At 37.9% G+C, this 17,693-nt stretch overlaps 1 protein-coding gene across 2 annotated transcripts in view; it reads left to right on the top strand.

The window, feature by feature from the left end:
• ELP2 (elongator acetyltransferase complex subunit 2) overlaps positions 1-17,693 on the top strand; it is a 40,060-nt gene that overhangs the window by 18,317 nt on the left and 4,050 nt on the right. For both annotated transcript variants that reach the window (XM_026118364.2, XM_026118366.2), the window contains exons 10-18: positions 236-336; positions 2,266-2,397; positions 2,860-3,009; positions 6,176-6,364; positions 8,432-8,501; positions 11,358-11,453; positions 11,581-11,638; positions 16,770-16,842; positions 17,295-17,481. In XM_026118364.2, coding sequence (XP_025974149.2) covers positions 236-336; positions 2,266-2,397; positions 2,860-3,009; positions 6,176-6,364; positions 8,432-8,501; positions 11,358-11,453; positions 11,581-11,638; positions 16,770-16,842; positions 17,295-17,481 — 1,056 coding nt within the window. The remainder of the gene's footprint in view (positions 1-235; positions 337-2,265; positions 2,398-2,859; positions 3,010-6,175; positions 6,365-8,431; positions 8,502-11,357; positions 11,454-11,580; positions 11,639-16,769; positions 16,843-17,294; positions 17,482-17,693) is intronic.

Genomic DNA, 17,693 nt, shown 5'->3' with positions numbered 1-17,693 from the left:
TGTATATATTTTACATTTTGTTTGGAAAATTATGGTTGAAAAATATGATACCTTCTAATAAATGCCTTGTAAAAATGCAGGGCTTATTAAGTCTGGCACTTAACTGCTACATTTTAAATCTCTAGTGCTGAACAATTTTTTTTTTTTTTTGGCATGTTTGGATTTCAGTATTCTGAAATTCTTTTAGAAAGCATTCTTATAGGTTGTAGGGGTAATCTTCTCCCTTATGCTGTAGATGGCAGCATGCAACAACCAATGAGAATACTGTCTGCATCGATGGACAAAACTGTGATCCTCTGGGCACCTGATGAGGAATCAGGAGTCTGGCTAGAACAGGCAAGTGTCAGTCTTTCTCATAATATGTAGTGTTTTGATATTTTGTTTCCAGCATCATGTATGTACTGGAGTGAATAAAAACTTTATAAAATGCTGGGAGAGAAGTGCAAAAATACTTTCTAGCAAAAATTTTCATTTTGACATTGTGTCACGACTAGAATTATAGTTGTCAAAAAGATGATGTTGTGATGGTGTGCAATTTTTATTACTTGTTCACTTGCTTATTACCATATTGAGGAGTTGCTAGTAGGGTTTGTACTCAAGTGTCATTCATAGAATAGCAAGTCAGGTGCTACATAGTAAAATGCTGTGCATTCCAGTAAGAGGAGGAAGAAACCGCCCTAAATTGTTTATAGTTAATACTTAACTGCTTGAGTACACATTCCTTTATGACAGAGCAGCTGACGCACAATGCACAGCCCTGTTTTATTCATAACAGCTCTTTTTTTTGGCTGTATCATTATGTTTTGCTTCCATTTGTGCCAAATAGTCACATTTCACTATGTTTAGAATATTGTTGTAACATATATCATCCTAAACAAACAGGTAGAACAATTTGCTTTTCCAAATTATGCAAAAAATTTGTGTTAGGTTATGCCAATCATTCTTTATGTTTTTTCCTGTCACACAAGAAAAAACAACTCTTTGGAGGAAAAGAAGAGAAATAGAGTAGTTCATTAATTTTTTCCTTTGTTCTGTTGAAAAATTGTTGGGCCTTTCTCCTAGAAGTGGGAATTATTTCCTTAATAAGGTCAGCACCTAGAGATGCCTCAAAAATCCATTGTGCTGTAAGGCTTGTTGCAGGTTTGTTACTTTTTCTTTTTACATTCCTTTTGTACTGATTAGATCTCAAGTATGTAGCTTACAATTCAAATCAGACATGTTAAGTTCAATAATTCTTTTTGCATTGAGGAAGGAGACCCATATTGGGAGCCTGCAGGAGAAGAAAGGGGAATAATGCATTCTATAATCTGTTCTTCATTTTCTTTTTAAATCAATATTGGGAGGAAGTAGGCAAGGAGAATGTCCCATTCTCTGCTCTCTTCCATTTTAATGTGATGAACAGGAAAACTTCACAGTATCATTTCACTGCTCAGAGGTGGGACTAGAATTCTGCTTCTAACATGGCAAATAAGTCTCATCCACACCTGGAGTATTATTTGGAATTGCTGCTAACTAACTGGACATAACTAGTCCACACTGCCATTTGGCATGAGGCACAGATTAATTTCGTTGTGAACTTAAAAGCACTTGTATAAAACCAGGGGAATTGTTGGAATTTAATGCGAAAGAAATCATGTTCTAATCTTTCAAATCTTGAAAGTGCAACTTTAACAATCTTTTAATGTAATCAAAAACCTGGAAGAGCATTAGAGAAGCATGTGGGGATAGTGTGTGCGTGCGCACCTACATACAAGCACTCATGCTCAAGCGAGGCACGAAGGCCAAAATATGCTACAGAAGGTATCTGGAAAATGCAGAGCAAGCTGCAGGGTTCATGGAGAAGGAGGGAAGAGGAAATAGGGTAGTGAATCTTGTAAGGTTTAAGTGAGTCTTGCAACCACTGTGTGCAACAGAGCAATAGGGAGCAACAGGTGACGAGAAACCATTGCATCCAAACAGGCTGGATTGAAGCATAGGTGTGTTGAGTTCTGGTCTCCTCTATTGTTGTGTTTTCTTACCCCTAGGTGATTGAGGAAGATCCCTTTCTGAGATGTTTATGAAGGGAGGCCCTATTAAAGGGGCACGTGGCTTTAATTCCTGTGGCATTTTAGTGCTTAACTTTGTAGTTATGATATTCTTCAAACATATTTTTGGTATAATATAAACTCTTGCCTATAGGTGAACTTTCATTTTATGATATTAGGATAAGTTTATAAGAATGAAAAACCATTTTAATGTATATTTCACTTCTGGTCATTAACTCAGGTGCGGGTAGGTGAAGTGGGTGGCAACACGCTTGGATTTTTTGACTGCCAGTTTAGCCCAGATGGTTCAATGATTGTTGCTCATGCTTTTCATGGAGCACTACACCTTTGGAAACAGGCTGCAGTTAATAAGGTAAGCTGTGTGGGTTTGTTTTTTTTTTTTGTGCTTAAAAATACTACACTTCTCTGTCACTAGAGAAGTTGTAAAGTTCATAGAAAATATCAAGTATAATGGGTCAATTTAAAATAAATGATAGAAATGGGCCTTCTCTGAATATAATATTCTGCAGGAGTCCCACTCCTGCCTAGAAAGGAGGCTGGATCTCCCAGGCTCTAAAGCCTGTTGGCTTTATGGTTCAGAAATGGCAGGTGAACCAGTAACACAAGTTTCTTCTTGGTCTGAGCAATAAATCAACTTCTGGAAGTACTTGTGTCCATTTAGCCACTCTGGGTTCTAATAATCTGTGGTTTTCAAATGTCCATTTTTTTTGTTTTCCTGATAAGGACTTTGTCGCTTGTATTTTGGTTAGAATACACCAATTAGTCAATTGAAGACTTCATGCTTCTTTGGTGATATTTTTTGAAATTTTTATAGAAAGAATGGGTTCCAGAAGTTGTGATTTCAGGACATTTTAACAGTGTAGAGGATGTAAAGTGGGATCCAGAAGGAGAATTTATTATAAGTGTTGGTTCTGATCAAACTACCAGACTCTTCGCTCCCTGGAAAAGAAAACACGAGACAGAGGTACGTTGTTCAAAGACTTTTGTGAGCCTGGTAAAGAAAGCTTACCTGTTCTGAGTTTGGAACAAATTATCTGAATATTACTTATACCTTACATTTCCCAAGCTATGATCTGTTCAAAACTGTATGTGTAAATGTTTGGTTTGGTCATTCAGTATTTGCTGTTTTCACTTTAAAAATACTAGCAGCAGAGTTTTAGCAATCATGTGGCATGACTTTTGTTTAAGCCTGTGTTCATCTCTGGGTTACCCTCAGTTACTGTTCTCTCAGGCTCTTAAAAACCAAGCACTGCAGTAATTCAGAAGAAGGAATACGATGGGTGGTTTTAATAACCACCTGTTCTCCTTGTTTAATGATTTCCTAAGCACTGCTGTAGATGATTATAAAGATGCTCTTTTTTTCCACATGCCTGATTAAAGCACAGTTCTCACTGTGTTTTACACTATTTTGGTTATGAATGTGACTGTTTCGCCAGAATGATTAACTGAACTACATGAGTGCACTCGACCTCATCTGTGCATGCAACTTTTCAGGAACAGCTATTCCTGAACAACTTTGTGTGTTCCAAAATAAGACTTTTGTTTCCCACTAAGTTTTGATGTCGGAAACCCTGTCTAGGAATTTAAAAGGTCCAGCTCCCAGTTTTGTGCATTTTGCTAATCAATGAATACACCTTTTTTCTGGCAGAAAAGTACTCATGTTCCATTCAGGGAACTGGCAGAAACTAAACTGATTGAAGTCATGTGAGGCACTGTCCAGGCTCTGCTATTAGTTGGGGGAGGTAAATGGTGGCCATTATAACTGTCTCAGCAAAGCTTCTGTAGTGTAAACTAGCACAGGATGTCTCATGTTTTTGGAAGAGTGAATCTGGCATTAGTTCATGGATTTCCTTCTTCCAGGCCACGTTGAAGTGGTGGCAATCCCAGCTCAAGTGTTAAGTTTTGCGTTGTGTTGTAGGAAGGGCATCTCCAATTTCCTTCCCTGCCTCTTTCCCTAATCTCCAATCTGGATGGTGCAACAGCTCTATGGAAAAGATAGTATGTTGGATATGACTCTATGGAGACCTAGTCCAGGACAAAGCTGCTATGTAAGTTAGCAGTGCTCCACACATTTGTCAATACCTGGTGACCTACTGAAGTACCACTTTTCATTATGTAGTATAGTTTACTATATTTGAGCCTATTTTCCTAAAGAACTGAGGTTTATATGGTCTGCTTGTACATCTCTTCCTCCTACCTCTGAAACTTTTGAATAATTCATTGATTTAACAGAGTCATGTCAGTTTTCATATCTAAGTTTGATGTGAACTGAGTTGTTGGAGTTCTCTTGCTGATTTTGACAAAGAGCAGCCATTTGGCCAGTTAGACCATGCATAAATCGAAGCAGCATCAACACATGTTGCTGCTTCCCTTGGGGTGTGGGAGAAGGCTGTAGTATCCTGTAGGCGGGATGAGGTGAAGTGTTTAGATGGAGCTGCATGATTTAAAGGAGTGTGTTCTTGTATGTTCAGGATTTGTGCCTCAGATGGTTAGTTCTGCTGTTCATGAACTTAAGATAACTTAGGCTTTTAAAATGCCTTACTTTCTGTACCATCTGAAAAATTACAGTGGGTGACACCTGATGTTCATCTTAACAAGATACAAAGGGCAATTCAGATGTCTATGGAAAGCTGGTAATACAGTAATTTACTCAGTTTTTAATCTTTAAAAAGAGAATGAAGAATTACATGCAAATAATTACCCTTCTTAAAATCCCAGTTCTGATATTATGCTAGGTACACTTATCAGAAATAAGGGGTAACAATTGACTTCAGTTGCTCACGCAAACCTGCATCCTGACTTTTCTGGAAGAAGCTCATTGCACAACTTTTGCGACTCTACTTGTTTGCTTTGGGTTTTGAGTTTTTTTGTTCCTGTTATGTGCTATGATGTAAGGTGTACAAAGACACGCCTAATAAAGAGTAAGAAGGGCTTATTATTTTTTATGCTCTTTTTTCTATTGGAAAATAATCAAGCACTTGTGAAAACATGAGATTTCATAGTATCTCTCAAATATCCCGTTCATGTTCTATGGAAAATCTTGATATATGACATTAATACAATTTTTTAGCATGGTATTGGCAGTTTATAGTGAAGGTAATGCCTTTCCTTATGTTTGTATAATATCTACTACAATATAAATTCCAGCCTGACTGCAATTTTCTAGGCAGTCTAATACTGAAGTAATCTGAACAAGATTCTCCTAGCCATTAACTCAAAAATGCGCACCATACTTTTTCCAACTGAAGTATCATGAATAAGTAGTAGCAAATGACAGTTCATAAAAAAAACTTTTCATAAAAGGGTGTTTCTGGAAAGCACGCTTTCCAGATGAAGTCATTTGTTCATGCATAGAACAAATTAGATTTTTAGAAAAGCAATCTAAATAACCTCATATCCTTTTTTGTTAGTATTCTTTGCTTAGTATGATCATAAAATTTGTCTAATTTCTGGTCAATTGTTGTTATGATTTTCTTGGGTTAATACTTGAAATATTCATATTCATGCTTCAGGAAACTAGGAAAAAAATACTTGAATGAAAATGCTTCTAAAGGCGTCAGGATTTTCCGAATGGTTTTCTTGTAAGAGTCTATATTGTTTCTGTCAGTTTTTGCAAAGTTTCTGTAGAATGGTCCTGCTAAAATCAGTCATTTAAAGAAGAGGGGAGGTACAAATCTGTAGACTCCTGATTACAGTGCTTTTATACTTGAAAGGCAGCTGAAAAAAGGGAGGTAATTATTACTACCCTCTTAAGTCTTTCAGAGCTACAGGTTTGAAAACAGTAAATAGCATACAATCTTCCTTTTGCCTAAGTAATGTGCGTCCTGTTCCTGACTGTCTAACATGAAGAAGCCCTCACTAGGGGCTAGTGAAAGTTTGCCTATGTAGCAAAGGTAAGCACATGCCTTAACCTGTGTCTCTGCCTGGATATCTTTAATAATTACATGAATTGTTTGGTGAAAGAACGGAATTAAACTGATGTATGTGAGCATATGTCAGTTTTATGAGCATCAGTAGAAGGTTGCTATTAACTTTATGTTCATACAGTCAGCAAGTAAAATATGACTATTTTTTTGCCACTCAAAAATCTTGCTGCTTCTCCAGTTAAGAACTGTGTTTTGTTCCTTTAGGTAACCTGGCATGAAATTGCAAGGCCTCAAGTACATGGGTATGATATGCGGTGCCTGGCAATGATTGGCCGGTTTCAGTTTGTATCTGGAGCAGATGAAAAAGTGCTTCGAGTCTTTTGTGCTCCCAAGAATTTTGTAGAAAACTTCAGTAATATCAGTGGTATTCCAATGGGGAAGTTATGCTACCATGTAAGTTCTCAAACAATGCTAAATGAAGACAGCCCTCTTCCACATCAGTAAAATCAATGCTTTTAAAGAACATCAAATTGCATTAAATTCCATGAAGATTCTTTAATACTTCTGAAACCTTCACTTTATTTTTTCTTTCCCTGCCATTCGCTTCCATGTGTTTCATTTCATGTGTATTTGCATGGTGCTGTTGTATAAAACAGGTTGTATTTGAAATAAGACAAAACCTGGTCTCTGAGATTTTAAAGCATATGGATAAATTATAAGAAATCTGCACAGGTGGACTGATGTACACACTTAGTGATCTGAAAGCAAACAAATCCTGGGAATATGCTTCTCAATTTTAGGGTTGTCATAGTCTTGTCTAGATGTAATTGTTGTTGTGTGGTTGTATGTGATTTTTAATTATATGCTTTGAAATAACAAAGCTTTCAGCACTGTTGTTAGTTGTTGTATATAAATATTTATAAACATGTACTTTGCTCGTCCTCTGTTTCCTATTGGCAGTAGAAATTTCCTTGTGAGGCCTTTATGTTCCAGTTCTTAGGGCTATAGCTACTGTGGATAAGTATGCTTTCCTACTCTGTGAAAAAATAAGACTGCAGAACTACTATCCTTTGTTTGATTCTCATTCACTTCAGGGTCTAATTCTGCTTTTCTCTGCTTTTTGTAGAGCAGTCATCATTCAGGATAGTTCCTTGGGAACAGTGTCTTGCCTGTTCTTTGCATTTCTGTCTCAAAAGCAATGTTTTCTGTGCAGCTTCTCAGACAAGGATTAGCCATTCCACTTCATTTAACAATTGAAGTATCTTGAAAAGAAATCTATTCATTTTTCATAGCAAGAAGTTACATAAGTCGCTATTTATTGGTTTAATTTCATGACTCTTTGTAAGCATTTGCATTAATGGCACTGTGTAAATAACATGCTTTTATAATGCAGGCAGATGTCATTATTTTACTTTTACGTTTTTAAAAAAAAGTGTTTGTTAGCTCTTCCTCTGCATGCTATTCTTGATGTATATATATCCTGAAGTATTTTGCAGGGGCTTTGTTTGAAGAGGAAGGCTTTACAAGCGCTAATGATATAGCTACTCTTAAATAGTTTTATTGAAATTCTTAGGTGAATGCTTTGTTTTTTCCTTCATTTAAGTATGTAAGCTTTTCCTTAATTTATCTCAAACATCTTCTCAAAAACATATTTTAAACCAGAAAGATGATTTTCTACTCCAAAAGGGTTGAATGGGATTTTATTCAATTCAAATGCATGGACTTTAATTATACCCTGGCTTATAACAAAGAAATGTTTTTGTTTTAGAGGTCTTACTGGTGTGTGTGTGTGTGTGTGTGTGTCACATGTTTTATCATGAAATTATGAACATTTAAATAAATAATATACAATTTTAAGCTATCATCTAAATTAGTAATCTGACTCTGTTAATGCAGTCTTTGAACTTTTCACATGCTCTAAGGATGAGATGTTACAGCTATTACGTCTAACCTTTTCCATCCCAGCCCCAAGCTCACTTACTCCTTCTAATTTTTGTCTTTTCCCTGGTACCTTTATGGAAGTAGTTTTTACGTGATGATCTTTCCTCTGTGCTGCTCCAAACACATCCGTGTTATGTACTGGATTATCTTTGAAATCATGGGCACAGACTCTCACTTTCCCTCCTCTCTTCAAAATGCGTCCTTTTTACTTCACCTCAGAACAGACTATTTCCCAGTTATATTGTGCTAAAACCTGCAGTGCTCTAAGTAATCATCTCATATGCTAGAATAAATAAAATAGTTGTGGAAAGCCTGTATGTAGGAATGAGGATGCATACTTTACAGCGAAGAAACTACTCTTGAATTGAGGCCTTACAAAGGCTTTTTCTGGAAGAGTATGGTTCATGTGTTTTCTCTGAGGTATGTTCTGGATGTGTCGGGAGATTTCCAGAGTGCTTCTCCCTCACTTCTGTCCAGCAAAGTCCCTATTTATTACAGAGATTCCATAAAGTATGCTATCTGTATTGTAGTTCTACACAACAATCTATGCCTAAGTGCTTTTTCTTTTTTTTAATCCAGCAATCATCTGACCTTCCAGAAGGTGCAACTGTGCCAGCTTTGGGTTTGTCCAATAAAGCTGTCTTTGAAGGTATGGGTAATGAGAATTAATGGTGGTGATGATCTGGAAACTTTTTAAAACAACTGTTTTACCATAAGTCTTTTTGTTAGGCCTGTCATTGTATGCTTGACTGCAAGTTTAGAATCTAGAAACAAATTGTACAAAGTGTTTATTGTCTGGTAGCACCTAAATATGGCAGATGGGGGGGGGGGGAAGTGAAAGTGAGCACAAATAATCTGCTGGTACTGGCAAAATTGGAAGAGTTCTGTTGCTAAGATATCCAGTATCTTCAAGTAACAATCCCAATATGTTGGAACAGCTTCAGTGTTTCCTCATGCTTGAATCACCTCATGTTCTCCACCTCTTACTGAATATCTGTACTCACAACATAAGTAGTGGATATGCTGAAGCATTTCTGCCTGTCTGTATCTGTGGATACACTAGCTGTAAGCTAAGTCAGTTAAGTTCAGGGGTTTCGGGGTGTTACTAGAATGCTCTCCCATTAGTGGTTCCTTTGCCTAGGGTATTTGTTGGAATTGAAATATCAGACCCAACAAGATGTCTTTAATGGCTATCTTCATTCTACACCCACAACACAGGATTTTTTGGCTTTCATTGAAATGTCCTAGGTCGCTCAAGTAACCTGTCATTTGGTGGGATTGTAACCTGGCTCTTGCATCATTTACAGGCCAACTTTGTAAGCTGTTGGCTGCTTGTTCCTGTTCCTTGCTATAGCTTTTGATGAAGGCAGACATGGTCTGCAATTAGCATATTACCTTTGAGGAGGACAAACTTTGGTCTTTGTGATCAGTCCAATTCTGTTTGCTCAGAGATGGATGTTTGGTCTCATTGCATGCCCCCAAATTTTGGTGTCCTGACTGATTTTTGGCAGTTCCCTCCGCTTCCCCATCTCCTTCCAAAATTTGTACTTCTGGGAATAAGTTTCCATAAACCTTTGGCTATTAGGCGTTTCTGTGCTGAAGGACAAGACTTTAAATAATATTCTTTGTTAGGGACTGCTGAATCTGCCAGCCTAATAGAGGTGAGGCTGCTGCAGCTCCATGTTACCAGATCCAACCAATAGTGAAGCTGAGCATTTATTCCCAAAAGGCACACAAACACATGTATACAATACATATATACATATACCTGAAGCCAGCCACACAGATCAGTACAGACGGAAATGCGCAGCACTCACATAAACAGCACCAGTGGCCTCATCGCATTCCCTTCTCTGACTGATCAGGTCTGTTAGTGGGAAATCATATGTATATACAGTGTGGATCCTCCAGTAAGTAGATCCTTAGACACACAGTCCATCCAGTAGTTGACCCCTGCGTCCCTGGTCTCTCCAGTTGCTGGCATCTGAATATACAAGCCCCTGAAACTTGCAGCCCCACTCCAGCTGCTGATGCAGCCACCCGTGCACACACCAACACATGCACAGGCACACACACTGTGGATCCCTCCTGTAACTGGATTTAGACAGTCCATCTAGTAGCTGACCCTTCGATCCTTATGCTCCCTGGTTGCCTGCTGTACAGAGACAGACATGCATGCAAATAGGTCTCTCAGTTGACCTTCAGACCGCACGATCTCTCTGGTAGTTGGCCCAGACCATCTGGTCCCCCTGGTAGGCAGATCATCCAGTTGTCTCACACAGACACCCATACGTGGAAACAGGTCTCCCGGTTGACCCCCAAGCCCCACGATCTCTCTGGCAGTGGCCCTGGACCTCTGGTGTCTCCAGTAGCTGAAGGAGGCACAAACATCTGTCTGGAATGATATATATAATGGAATTGAGTCTGGAGATGGGAAATCTTGTGTTTATTAAAATCTGATATATGCATTTAGAATGGAATTTACAATTAGATTGGACCTGTTTTTTCTGCCTGAAGTCTAATCAGAAGGTGTAACTTAAGCATTCTGTTCAGGATCTTCAATGTCAATAGAGCTAGGTTGTCATAAACTTTCTTTGAGAGAAAGGTAGTTTTTGCCAAAATATATTTTATGAATTACTTCAAGTATAGCAAAGCTGTCTTCTTTCTGCTGTTTTGTAAGTCCTTCGACTGATAGAGGGAGCTAAACTCCTGTCTCCTAAAGTATCTTCACAGACACAATAACTGATTTTAAGTGATTTGCGGTGGGACATTCAGCAGCAGTACTATGAGTAGAAAAGGTGGTCCACCACCACACTTCATTGTCCACCATTCACCACATTCTGTCAGCATGGATGGCTTAGGTTAAAGCCCCATACAATTCTCTTCTTTCTAACTTTGTAGAGGGACCTTCATGGTCAATTACGGTCACAGATAGTGGTCTTAAGTTAGGTAAATGCTGCTAATTTCTTTTTCAAGAGAAGAGAAGGCAGGATGGATGAGAAGATAGTCTTTCTGTTCTGCTGAATTCTCTGTAACTTTTTCTTCTCTTTCTTTTTTTTTAAACTTACGGCTTTATTCAAAATATGCGTTTGGCAAAAAGGCAGATTCTGTTTGAGAGTAACTTTTCCCCAACTCTGTATCTTTTTCTTAAATAATACTTTCAAACCAAAGTGAAAAGGTGAATTTTAACTTACAAATTAACTGAGTAATTTCAGTTATTCTAGTACCTTTGTCTAAAGTTAAGGGCTGAGCACTTGACAGTTTTGCTGAAGTTTGCAAATTGTAGATACACTTATGCAAGTTGGACTTTTTATTTGCAGGGTGTAACTTAAATTTGGAAGTTCATCACTTGTTTTTGAGATTTTTTTGCCTTAAATATGTTAAAATACGGAAGGAAAGGAAACTTTGAAACTACTAGGTAGTTTTTACTTGTATAATACTTGATCATGCTTTTCCTTCTGTCAAGTATTTTCTCTGTGGCTAATGAAGTCCTTAATTTGATTAGGAGACATGGCTGTTCAACCAGCTGAGGATGAAGAAACATTTAACACCATTTCTAATCAGCATCCTGAAATTCATTTTCAACCCTTGATCCTTACAGGTATGAGATTCAGTTTTATTATATGAAATAGCAAATGAGGTTCATTTGGTATAAATTTGGAGCAGGATTTTGCTGATTTTAGACAATTTAGCACCAAATTCGAACATGTTGTGCAAATGTCTTTTAGAACCTCCCCCAGAGGATCACTTGTTGCAGAATACCTTGTGGCCTGAAATTCAAAAGCTGTAAGTTTTATTTTCCTTTTTTTAATTTACAAAATTTCCAGAAAGCTATTACAACATGCTACATCTGGTCTTGTAACTCTTCCTGTTTTATTACCTGATTTGACTTTGTGTGCAGCATATTGCTTGTAAAATAAATAAATACATAAAAATAGGAAACAATGCAGGACATAACAGTTGGGACTGATTTCTGTTAATAATCTATCTTGCTGGTTGTTGCTGTAACAGTGAAATATGTATGTTCCAGCATTCTTCTGCTGAATTTCTAATGATCAGACTTTCATTGTACCTTCAGAAGTTTATCTTTTGAAGGTCTGTTTAGGGCACAGATTTCCCCCCCCCCCCCCTTTTTTTTTTTTCCTTCCTTGTTCCAAGAGATTAGTAACTCTTCAAGTCTGTTCTAAGGAATTACTCTATGCTTGCATAGTTTCAGCTGTACTCTGGAATATGATAGGCCTTTTTTTCCCCCATGCTATAGACTTTGTGCATCTGCCTGTTTTGAAGGTCTCTCTGCATGAGGAATTTTCTGCTTCTTTCCACTTCATAGTACAGACTTGCAGGTCAAGTCTGTCCTTCTGGAATGGAAGTAATGCTGTTAGTAAAGGCTGAAGCATCAAATAAGGAACTTCCCCCTTAAAACCTAACAGTGCTGTAAGATGCAATAGATAAAGGCAGGAACCAAAATACGATGTGGCTGGTGGTAGAGCAAAGTAATGAATGTTGAGTAAGATGGTTACAGATCCTGTTTGAGTATTGTATGCTGACAGAGTGGGTTATGGATCACAATGATATGGTTACCTGGTCATGGCAATAACTATTTTGAGGTTGCAGTACTTTAGAATTATTTGCGTTTTGTTCCTTCTTATCTGAGATTCACCACAAGTATTCGCTTCACAACAATTTGCATGTTAAGGTTGTAACCTGTATGTTCCCTAAGAACCTCAGTGGTGTTAGGCAACAATTTAACAATCCTTAAAGCTTTCCTAATTGCAGGCTTCTGCTGAAAGAGCTGGTACCAGCTACATGTTGCTGCTCCCTAACCTGTCCCTGTGTAGTGATTTTTTTTTCCTAATTTAGCTTTCAATCAGATCAGTTCTTTGAACCTCTTAGCGTGGTTGCAAATGTTGATGCAATGGACTTGAGAGGAACAGAAGGGGAGAATGGGAGCAGGCCTTTTAAATACAGCTATTTCATGGCTATTGAGCATGAAGTACCCTTTCATGAATATTTAAGTGAACACTTAAATCTTTTGAGCAGTATTCTCATTCCTGATCTTGATTCTATAGCACAAATGTATGAATTTTTTTCAAGCTCATGGGAGTTTATTTATCTGAACCTCCCAAAACAGTGGCCTCAACCAGAAACCAGAAGAATATCAAGCCTTTGATGATTGCATCTAGCTTTATACATTACCATTTTTTTTATGACTTCAGTTGGAAAGGGGGGAATAAAAACTTTGGAAAAAGAGTTTGCAAGTTGCTTTCATTAGAGAGAGGGAGAACTTTTGTGGGAGCTCATCTTTACATTCAACTGTGCAGTTAATCATCTTTGATTACTTTTAAGCTCTTCTCCTGTTTTTGTACTCAGAAGTACTTCATAGGAGGCAAGCTGGTGGGAATTAGACCATATCTGAACATCTTGTAATTTCCAGCTCTTAATGTTAAATGATTCTCCAGTTCATGCTGTGGCTGCCAATGCACCCGCTTACATAAGTAGCTCGGTGGTGGAACTTTAAGTAGTGAAAAAAGCCAAGGCCAAAAATATTTTTTCCTTTGTCTTTTGATGTTTCTGAAAAGCTAGTGAAAAGACTGGGGAGACATTAATTTTTGATATTCTGCTACAAGAGTATTGCCTATAAACTTATGTATTCTTCATTCATTAAAATAGTTGTATTTTATTATGGTCTTCAGGTGAATTATCAGACCAACTTTTCCTCTGTTTTTAGAGAAGTGGCTTATGATCAGGGTTCTATGCAAAGACAACAAGATGCAAAGCATTCATGGATTTACTGTTTTTTTTTTTTTAGCTGAGAATAATCTTGAAATAAGTAACATGAAATCATGTAATGTAGATTTCATGTTGTCATAGGAGTAACAAAACAGTGCAAGAAACTGGCTTGCTAAAAATAGCTTGTCTGTCATTGACATTTATGTATTCCCAGCTCCAACTCGACAACAAATTTGAAAGATTAGTGTTGGGTTTTGATAACTATTTGGTTAAACAGGTTTTAGTATAAAGAACTTACTAGATTCTGTAAAAATTTCAGTAACTTTAAAGTAAAAATATGACAAATCCTGTAAGAATATGGTTTATCTCAAGGACAGCAAAGGCTTCTTCAGATTCATCAGTAACAGAAGGGAGACTAGGGAAAATGTGGGACTGCTGCTGAATGGGGCCGGCAGTCCTGGTGACAAAGGATACAGAAAAGGCAGGGATCCTGAATGCCGCCTTTGCTTCGGTCTTTCCTGGTAAGACCAGCCCTCAGGAATCCCAGGCCCTGGGGATCAGGGAGAAAGTCTGGAGAAAGGAAGACTTGCCCTTGGTGGAGGAGGATTGGGTTAGAGATTACCTAAGCAAACTGGATGGACACAAGTCCGTGGGGCCTGATGTGACAGACCCACAAGTGCTGAGGGAGCTGGCCAATTTCATTGCAAGGCCACTCTCAATCATCTTTGAAAGGTCACAGCAATCAGGAGAGGTGCCTGAGGACTGCATTAGGGTTAGAGGGTTAGGGTTTAGGATCAGAGTTCAGGGATTAGGGTTAAGTGTTAGGGTTACGGGTTGGGGTTGGGTTAAGGTTTAGGGTTAGGGGCCACAAAGATGATTAAGAGGTTGGAGCAGCTCTCATATGAGGAGAGGCTGAGATCTGACTGTTTAGCCTGTAGAAGAGAAGGCCCAGGATGGATCTTATCAATGTTTTTATAGTATCTGATGGGGGGAGTGTAAAGAAGACAGGCTGATACTCTATTCAGTGATGCACGGTGACAGGACAAGAGGCAATGGATACAAACTGAAAAACAGAAAATTCCATTTGAGCATAAGAAAACACTTTCTCTCTGTGAGGCTGGTTGAATACTGGAAGAAGTTGCCCAGAGAGGCTGCAGAGTCTCCATCCTTGGAGACATTTGAAACCCAACTGGACATGGTCCTGGGCAACCTGTTCTAGCTGACCCTGCCAGAGCAGGGGGGGCTGGACTTGACGATTTCCAGAGGTCCCTTCCAACCCCAACTGTTCTGTGATTTTGAGCTTCTGCAGACAACTTTGCTTTTGCTGAATAGAGTCACTAAAATGTAATCTTTCTCTTTAAATGAAAATGAAACCTAAGATGCCATCTTTTGAACATTCGCAGAAACAGGACTATGTTAGGTCAGACTGAGAGCCCATCTAGCCCAGTGTCTCCAATAAAGATAATAGCAATAAGGAGATGCTGTTTATGAGTGTACAAGCCTGGCCTCTGTTAATCAACATCCAAGGAAAAATAAACAACTGCAAAACCAGTGGGAGACAGGGGAGACACCATGATTAAGATGATGGTTTTCCTAGGCTGAGACTCACTCCTTGCACATCGACCTTCCTATTTCCTCCAGTGCAGGAGACTCCACTGCATAATTTGTGGTAGTGGAGGACTGCATTTATGCTGTCTCCTGAAGACTAGGCTGAGTATAAGCAGACACCCAGAGGAGAGTTTGAGAACAGGGAAGGCATTTATCATTGTTCTCCCAGTAATTATCTGCTTTCTGCCCAGGGGCTTTTTGAGCTGGATATGAATTTTGACTTGTTTAAAGCAACACTCACTGGTTTTCTCTGTCAGTTTCTATTGGAAACTGGAACTCCTTTGATATCCTGTCACAAAGAATTTAGCAAGTGTGCTGTTTCTTGTATGAAGAATCCCTTCCTTCAAGCTAATTTTTTTTGTATTAGACGAGAGAGTGAAAACTTGATTTCCCATCCACCCCTTTGCACGCCAGTTGTATTTTTTGTGGATCAGTGTTGTTACCCCGTCATGTTTTCCAAGCTGAAGAAGTCTAGCCTATTTTATTATTCCTCATGCAGAAATAATATACAATCTATGAGTATAAGGCCATGAGTAGAAATAAATGGGTTATGATATATTGGCACTTGATGAGGCTGGAAACAATATCTGTTGCCCAATCTCTTTGTTCAAGAATGAACTAGAAAAGAAAACAAAAACTAAAAAAAAAAAAAAAGGCCTTACTTGAGTTAGGCTGAGATCATCCAAAGGTCAGTCAACTTAGTTCATAGGGATTTGCATGTTTCTTAGACATTCCTACACTGTTCTAAAAAAGTGAGTTCCATGGTGTAAATTTCATCCTAGAATTCTTATGGCTTTTCATAGAACAGGAATATTTGGCTATAAATGAACCCCCCCCCAACTGGTATTTAATTGTTGGTATCTTCTCTTTTCCTGAGAGTATCAGCACATCCCTTTTAGCTGCTACTTGCCCACTGTTGCCAGATTGCATCTCCAATTTTCTTATACGTTAATCTGTTTTGTGTGGCTGTCCTTTATGTTAGTCTGTGTGGTGCTTCTGCTTATAAGTTGAATCCCAATCGGAATACGTGAGCTTGAATTCCAGCAGAACTTGTGTAAAACAGATTAAAAATGTGTTTCTGGAGGAAGCTGGAAGTGTTGTCTTCCTCTTGTGACTTGACTCTTGTCCTCTAGTTCAGAAATGTTTTCTCAGTATTTCATAGAACAAGCATCCTTTAGCTGAGGGTTTGTGGTGTATTTCTTTGATCTTCAAATATGTGGCTTCATTTTTTTATTGATGTTGTTAAAACTACTTTACAGGAAACTAAATATATTAAATACTGCCTTAGTGTGCTTTGTGAACTATTGCTGTTGTTTTTGCCGTGTTGATGCTTTAGGACTTTGGAATAGGCTGGAGAGATTGTTTTGTAGACATACGTGAAAGAATTTATGCAGATGTTTAAGTTGAATGCAGAACATTAGTAGGAATTATTTGGCATGTTATGCAATAACAGTGCTGAAAAATTCCTAGCAGTTTCCTTCCCTTTCTGCAAAGGGGATGAAATTAATGTAAAGGTCTTGATAAGTATAACACATCACAGTCATTTTTGTGAAAAACCATCTTTTCACATTTATTTCAGATATGGACATGGATATGAAATTTTTTGTGTTGCCTGCAATAATTCAAACACTGTAATTGCCTCAGCATGTAAGGTAAGAAAAGATTCTAGCGCCAGCTAGCGCTGTCAGATTTCTAGGACTGATAAAGCAGGAGTCAGGATTCAGTTTGGGCTGAATTCTGCTCTTTAAGTTAACGTGAAAGATTCTGTATAAATGATAGTTGCCTTGCAAAGGTGAGAGCCAACACAAAACTTAGTATTTCTAAAGGATGTATAATTCACTTGAAGATATTAGGAAGAAAAATTTTATATAGTGAAGTCTAACAAACATTGATACAAAAAATTTTCTTACTAATATATTGTTAATATTAATAGGAAGTTATTAAAAATGTGCGTGAAACAAACTTGAAACTTCCTAGAGGAAAGCTGACTCTAACTTGACTGCAAGCCTTAAAACAACAAACAAACAAGGCTCCTAATGCCTTGTTGGAACTTTTGATTTTTGTATTTGCTTTAATTCTCACTGATACTGTTCCATCAACACAGGCTTCCAGAAAAGAACATGCAGCAATTATTTTGTGGAGCACTGCTTCTTGGAAGAAACTGCAGAGTTTGTCTTTTCACAATCTGACTGTTACCCAGCTGGCATTTTCTCCTAATGATAAATTTCTATTAGCTGTTTCTAGAGACAGGAATTGGTCACTGTGGAAGAAACAAGACTCATCAGAGTCAGGTAAGATATGCAAAATGGATATGCATATTTGAAGACTTCTAGACTTGTTCAATATTTTTGACTTCAAAATATTTGAGAGAGAACTGGTAAAATATTTAAGGGGTGTTTTCCTTAGAACTTTTAAGAAAAATTAGTGCTGTAGGTTCCTGTGACTTTAAGTGTATAGAAAAGCCACAAAGTTAATTAAAAAGTAAAGTCAATAATCATGTGTC

Source organism: Dromaius novaehollandiae, chromosome 2 (genome assembly GCF_036370855.1).
Source record: "Dromaius novaehollandiae isolate bDroNov1 chromosome 2, bDroNov1.hap1, whole genome shotgun sequence".
Classification (NCBI taxonomy): domain Eukaryota; kingdom Metazoa; phylum Chordata; class Aves; order Casuariiformes; family Dromaiidae; genus Dromaius; species Dromaius novaehollandiae.
The sequence above is the reverse complement of the archived record's forward strand: the minus strand, read 5'-3'. Positions and strand labels throughout refer to the sequence as shown.